The sequence below is a fragment of the Aristolochia californica genome, unplaced genomic scaffold (genome assembly GCF_029961685.1).
Source record: "Aristolochia californica isolate CCGP_79_NKW_82.1479 unplaced genomic scaffold, dmAriCali1.0.hap1 SCAF_11, whole genome shotgun sequence".
Classification (NCBI taxonomy): Eukaryota; Viridiplantae; Streptophyta; class Magnoliopsida; order Piperales; family Aristolochiaceae; genus Aristolochia; species Aristolochia californica.
The window spans coordinates 29209719-29217166 of NW_027181782.1; the positions used below are offsets into that span (position 1 = coordinate 29209719).

At 37.6% G+C, this 7448-nt stretch overlaps 1 protein-coding gene across 1 annotated transcript; it reads right to left on the bottom strand.

Annotated features, from left to right (window-relative positions):
* Positions 1-803: 803 nt before the first annotated feature.
* LOC137944715 (probable CoA ligase CCL5) lies at positions 804-3398 on the bottom strand. Its single transcript, XM_068790437.1, has 5 exons — positions 2076-3398; positions 1663-1808; positions 1489-1556; positions 1312-1414; positions 804-1149 (listed from the first exon to the last, which is right to left on the bottom strand). Exons 1-5 carry the CDS (start codon positions 3295-3297, stop codon positions 1030-1032), a joined length of 1659 nt encoding a protein of 552 aa, XP_068646538.1. The 5' UTR covers positions 3298-3398; the 3' UTR covers positions 804-1029.
* Positions 3399-7448: the final 4050 nt, after the last annotated feature.

The following is a 7448-nucleotide window of genomic DNA, read 5'->3' on the forward strand; positions in this document are numbered from 1 at the left end:
TAAAAATATATATTATGTTATTAATAAATATATTTATTACTGTATTAAATCAGTGAGTTTTAATGTTAAAATATATCTTATGTTATTACAAAATAATTTATTTATTTATTATATTCGCTTCGTTATGTTTTTTTAATTAATTTTTAATAATTTATTCTAGTCACACATAATTATTGTATTAATTTATAATAAACTGTAATCATTAAGTAATATAATATAATTTTTTCGTTAATTAAGATATTAATATATTTTAATACTACACATTAAATCACTTATCAGTGTAGTGACCATATTTATTTTGGTTAATTATATGTTTAAGTATATGTTTTATTTAAGTATATTATAAAAATATTACTCATTCTCTTGTTTATATCATACTTTTCATTTGGGGCACTAACATTAGAATCTGTTTTCCAATGCACTTGAACTTGTCTACACTATTAACACCCAAGGATGAGTTGAAGTTGAATCAGTTCATTTAAGTTCAATTCAATTTTTCACTTTAATTCAAGTTGGACTAACCCGCCCTAACTGAAACCTATTGAGGGAAAGAAAACTTGGGAGGTAACGAAGGGAATAGAATTACACAAGGTATAATGCCCAAAATGTAACAACCAGGGTTTTTTTTTTTATGTAGTTTGGAGAAGTATCATGTATAACATCCACTAATGCAAGCATAAATGAAACTATTGATCAATAAAGAAGTCAAATAAAAAGCAACGAGGAATGGTGATTAAGTTGGACGTTTGAGAATGTGAGTTATTGAGAGAATTCTTATCAGTTTGATAAGGCTGAAAAACGAATGAAAGTAAAATACCTTTATTCCCCTAACTCGGCCTTCACTCGTTTCTCCTCTCCTCGCTCTTTCTTCTATAATTTACTGTCACTTTCACTTTTCCTATATAAACTACTTTCCTAAGTCCACTCTCATGGTGTAATAGCATTAACAACAATTCAACCAAAAAAAACCGGAACATAGCCTACACATACTTCGGCTTATGAGAATTTGAGGGAGCGGAGCCTCAGTCTTCAGAGATTGGACTTGCTGGTTGCTAGCTTGATGAGGTCCTTCCTCAGTATCTTGCCTGAAGGGTTCTTGGGGATGCCAGACACAAAAGCAACTCGCCGAATTCTCTTGTATGGAGCTACCTGTTAATTCCATTCCATCAACCTCACAGTTATATTCAAGAAAGTATTACAGTACTAAATGTGATGTTCACATGGAATCTAAAGATAGAAAACATTATAATGTTAAGATCATGGATAATTGCATCAAAGTTGCATACGAAAGTTGGACGTCATGAGTTTGACCTGTTTTCCTATAAATTCCATCAACTCCTTATCCGATACACTCCTGCCTTCTTTCCTTACCACATATGCCATTGGATACTGACCCACCTCCTCGTCCGGAAACCTGCACTCCCATAAAGAGAATTCAAATCGGAATGTTTTCAGGTGAATATTAAAAAATATTCCCACATGACTCACGGGATTACAGCAGCATCAGCCACATTGGGATGTGTCAGTAACAAAGCCTCTAATTCGGCGGGAGCCACCTAAAAGAAAATTGTGATTATAAGCGAGCGGCTTACGAAAGATTATATATAAAGTAATAAAAGTATAAAGCATTGGTGAAACATTAGTAAAATAAGATGTATTTACTTGGTAGCCTTTGTATTTGATCAATTCCTTCAATCTATCTACCACAAAAATAAATCCATCTTCGTCCAAGTAGCAAAGATCTCCCGTTCTTAACCACCCTTGAGAATCCAAAGTGGAGCTCGTAGCTTCAGGGTTGCTAAAATATCCTGTCCAAAATTAATATTTAGAGTCGTGATTATCCAAGACAGATTAGGTATAAAAGTGTTGAATTAAAATCTCGAAGCTTAGTTAAACCTTATACCAGGAATGGCCCTATCTATACAAATATGGTTCCGAGCAACCCAATTAGCAATTACCCAAGTTTTTTTTTTTTTTTCTTTTTTATGCTTCAAAGTGAGGGTTAATTAAAATATAGATATTGGGACGAGATAAAAGTTGTCCCCCTCGACACTCGAAGCAAATATCAACTGTACCTTTCATGACGGTGGGACCACGTAGCCAGAGCTCGCCGGTGCTGTTGACAGGCAGGGCCTTTCCGCTCTCTGGGTCCACTATCTTGGCGTCCATGTTCGGCGATAACATACCGGCGGTGCCGTAACGCCGGCTCTCCTCCACAGAGTCTGTTGACGCCCCGATTGCTGTTGTCTCCGTCAGTCCGTACCCCTGTAGTATCCTCACTGTCGGATAATGCGCCAGAAACCCCTCGATCACCTCCTTGCTCAGCGGCGCGCCTCCGCTTAGCACGCACTGGAGCGAGCCGAGATCGTATTTGGCGCGGATCGCCGGCGCGTGGTTGATCAGCGCCACCAGAATCGGCGGCACCAGCGGGAGATAGGTCGCCTGGTATCTGTCGATGGAGGACAGCATCTCGTCCAGCTCGAACTTGGACAGCACCACGATAGTCGATCCCGACGCCAGAATACCCGACGCAAACGCCGCCAGGCCGTACACGTGGAACATCGGCACGGTGCAGATGAACGTCTGGGGGCCGTCCTCGAGACTGAAACGGTTGACGATTGACTCAACCATGGCGATCAGGTTTCTGTGAGAAGACACCACGCCTTTACTCATTCCGGTCGTCCCCGAAGAGTAGAGCAGCGTCGCCGTGTCGTCCTGCCGAACTTTCTCCCTCACTCGGTTGCCTCCCGGATCCTCCTTTATCATCTCTTCCACCGTAGAAACGATCTTAATTTTTGGGTTACCACCGCTCTTTTTATCTCCTCCAATGAGAACTATAGGGAGATCCGCGGCGGCGATCTTAACCACGAGCGCGGGAATCGTGACCGCAAGGACAGGCTTGGAGTCAGCGATCTGTTTGGCGATCTCTCGCTCTGTGTTGAGCGGGTTAGTGGTGGTCAAAATGGCTCCAAGGGACATGACAGCGAGGAAGACGACGGCAAAGTAGATGGAATTCGGGGAGAGGAGGAGGACGACATCGCCTTTGCGGATGCCGCGACGGTATAAAGCTGCCGCGAGAGCGTCAACGGCGAGCCAGAGCTCTTGGAAAGTGAGGCGACTGCCGGTGGCGGCATCGATGAAGGCGACCACACCGGAATGGCGGCGAGAAGCGATGAAAGTTGCTAGATCGAGGAATTCGTCGGTGGGGAGCTGGATGGGTTTGCGCTTGCTGTAGAAGACGGAGTTAGAAGCGCAGAAGCCACTTCTCGGGTCAATCGCAAGGCTTTCCGGTGCCATAGCGCGTAAGTGAGTAAAGCAATCAATCAGCCGGGAGGGAAGTCGCTCGCTCTCGACGGCGTAGCTGTCGTGCTTCTTCGAAACGCCGGATGGAGATGACTATAAAGGAGCGACAGAATAGGTCGGTACGAGTATTTTGTCCAAAAAAAAAAAACAGACAAGCACGTTTTTCTAACCGGGAATTCACCGTCATCGGTAAATGATAGAAAATGGCGGAAGCCGCCGACCGGTCGAGCTTGTCAATCAAAATCTTGGTCAATAGTCAAGAGTCAAATCATTCAGCTCGTGTGCACACGTATGTAAAAACCCGTGAGAGGCGCTCATGAAAAGCGATCATTAAGCTCGTGTGCACACACGTATGTAAAAACCCGTGAGAGGCCTTCATGAAAAGCGATTCAGGCTTGATGGTGCATGTCTCTGTATTTGTATGTTGTGACTTGTGACCATTGCCATGAACACCAACACTTGCCAAGGGAATTTGTGTTTCTTTTGTTTCTACAAAGAGGGAAATAAGATAGAAAACCAAGGGTGGGCATCTTATCGAGACATCTGTGTATTGGGGAAGAAATAAGGGATTAGACTTCTCACCCTTATCGGTAAGTAAATATTACATAAAAGTATAACTGAAACATCCATGTTCATAGATGTCAAATTTTGCATAGGCAAGATGTAGGGGTGGCATCGAGCTGAGCCGAGCTAAGCTCGAACCTGCTTATGTTCAAGCCAAACTTGATTTAAATATTTCGAGCCGAGTTTCGAGCCGAGCCGAGCCTCGAGCCTAAAATTGTTATCGAGCTTGAGCCCAAAATTTTTAACCGATCTCGAGCCGAGCTTCAAGCCTTAACATACATTTAAAAATTTTCAAAAAATATATATCAAATAAATTATATATAAAATTATACATATATTTTACATAAAATTGGGCATGACCTCTACATAAAATTAGGCATAACCTATATATATAATACATGTATAAGATTGAGGCTTAACCCCTTCTGAAAATTGAGTATAATCTATGTATATAATACCTGTATAAAATTCGGCATGACCTCTACTTAAAATTGGGCATAATCAATATACATAATACCTGCATAAATACTCCATAAACACTCCATAAATACTCCATAAACACTCTACAAAATTATCTATATATTCCATAAACACTACATAAAATAGTCTAAACACTTCATACACTGCATAATATTATAAATAAACTTCATACAATAATCAAACACAACAAAATTAAATGAAATATCATTATCAATTTACAATCACCCAAATAAAAACTATAAATCCATTATAAAATTACAAATTATAGTTGTTTCTCTTAATGCTAGAAAATAATTTACGTCCCTGCATGAGCAAAATCTCCACCTATGACAAAAACAAAAAAATAAAATTAGTTATTGTCAGATAAAAAAATACTCTTCCACTACTAGTTACTTAATGTCGTTAAAAATATTAAAATTATCATGATGAGATAAACATGAAAAATCATATAGCTGGTAGCATTATCTCTATACTCTTCTTCTTAGGCTGTAATCATAAAATAAAATTTTAATAAATAAAACTAAAAAATATACTAAAAAATATCATAATAAAGAATTGATCAAAGAAATTCACCTTTTGATTTTTCTTTACATCGTGAAGAACCCGAATCCAATCACTGCCACAAATCAAAGCTTGAACTGTATTTGGTGCCAAGGAAGAACGATATGAGTCTATTACTCTACCACCAGCACTAAATGTAGACTCTGAAGCTACTGTGGATATGGAAATTACAAGGATGTCTACTGCCATTTTAGATAATACCCGAAATTTCATATAATTCACTTTCCACCATTTTAAAACATCAAAACCATATTGTGAAGTTTCCTCACAACTATATACACCTTCTTCAAGATAAATTTCCAATTCTGACCTTGGTGAATTAACTACATCCTTTTGTTTCATATAACTCATTAACTTTGACCAACCTGAATTTGATGAAGGCCTACGACTTGTGGAAACACCCATAGAGCTACTAGTACTTGAAACAATCTCTTCATTTCTAATATCCATATTATATAAGGATACATATTCATCGTAGATCTCATATAAGGTGCGTCAAACTAAATTTATATTCATTGTAGCTTCCTCCTTAGAATATATCACTAGAAAACACATTTCGATCAACTTTAATTTGACCCTTGGATCCAAAACTGAAGCAACAACCATCAATAAATTGCATTCACCCCAATACTTCTCAAATTTCTCTTTCATTCTACTAACCATTGTCCTAATGATAATATTTTCATTTGTAGAATGAAAATCCAGAACTTCTTTTACCCTCACTAAGGTACAAATTAGAAGTAGGGTAGTCACTCCCAGAAATTATATTAGTAACTGCATTAAAAACTTCTAAAATCTCACACACCATGTCAACCTTTTCCCATTCATCAAAACTTGGCAAACAATCATATGTTGGTTCTCTAACTTTAAATCTAGAGAATGCATCTTTGAATTTTAATGTAGAAGACAACATGTCATAAGTGGAGTTCCAACGAGTTGGACAATCAATAACCAACCTCTTTTCACCAAGTTCTAATTGTTGTACAATTTCAGAAAAAGTGCGAAGTCTAGCCTCAGACAGATTTATGAATTTGACACTTTCACGCACATTATCAATGATATCCTTAATCTGAACAAGACCATCTTGGACTAATAAGTTCAAAATATGAGCACAACAACACACATGAAACAACTTTCCACCACACATTAAATTTTTTTCCCTTACAACATCTTGCTTCAAAACTCTGATACAAACATCATTATATGCAGCATTATCAACTGAAATACTAAAAACTTTATTTTCGATCTTCCACTCTTTCAAACACTTGTAAATAACATCTGCTATATCAACACCACGAGGAGGAGGAGGAACATGCACAAAACTCAAGACTTATTTTTGTAGCTTCCAATTACTGTCAATAAAATGCCCAGTAATAACCATGTATTCAATTTTTTGATTTTGAGACTTCCAAAGATCCGTGGTAAGACTAATCTTGTTAATTTCTTTTAACAAAATTTTCAATTTCTTTTTCTCTGCCTCATACACCTCCATAAACTCCTTAATAATCTTACGAGATATTTTCTCATAATTCATATTTACCATTTTCATTACAAAATTAAATCCCTCCTTTTCTACTATCATGAATGGATGCTCATGCATAAGAATCCAATGAGCAATGAGTACTCTCATTTTAACTTGATCATATTTTCCTCCAAAATCCATAAAAGGAAGTCCAGATGGACTCTGATCAACATTAGATCCCGCTGCCACTGGTTGAAAGTTTAAGGCTTTTTGTTTTCTCATTACCACTTTTCTACTAGTGCAACGTTTCAAATGTCGACTCATATGTGTGGTCACTCCACTACTAATAACACTCAAATTGATTTTACAATGAACACATTGAACCTTTTTTGTACCATTAAGTGATACTTCTTTGAATTTCAACCATACATGAGACTTTTTGTCTTTTTGAAGTATGAGTAGAATCACCTTCATCCTCATTTATGGTAATTTCATCTGGGCCCATTTCTGTGACAGAGGGTAGTGACTCTGGTGGAGTTGAGTCACTATTTATAGCCACACTAGAACTAGTGTTAGTTATTGATGTCAATTGAGGAGGTGTTGACATTCTTACTTTTACAAAAAAACAAAATTACGAATTAAAAACATAAAGAAAAGAAAGTTATCTGAACAAAAAAGATCCTACACATAATTTAAGATACTTGTTTATTCTTAGAGGAAGGTGCGTGACATTGTGAAAATTGGGAACAACCCTTGTTTTTCATTGCAGCGGGGTCTCTTTGAGCCAGTAGCCCTGCACCCAATAGTTTCCAGTCCAATATACCAATCCTTTTTTTAGGGTTAGGTCAGCGACAAAAAAAACAAAAAATTAAATAAAAATCTTACCTCCCGTCGGACCGTCGCTTTCGTCTCGTCAGCGAGGAAGAACTTTGGATGAAGAAATTGAAGAAGAAAGATAAAAATCGACTGTAAAAAAGAGAGATAATTTACATCCGTCTATATCTAACAATTCAATAAAATATGAACATTTGACAAGGTTTAGGCATCATATATCATCCAATGAGTAAATTTAAGACAT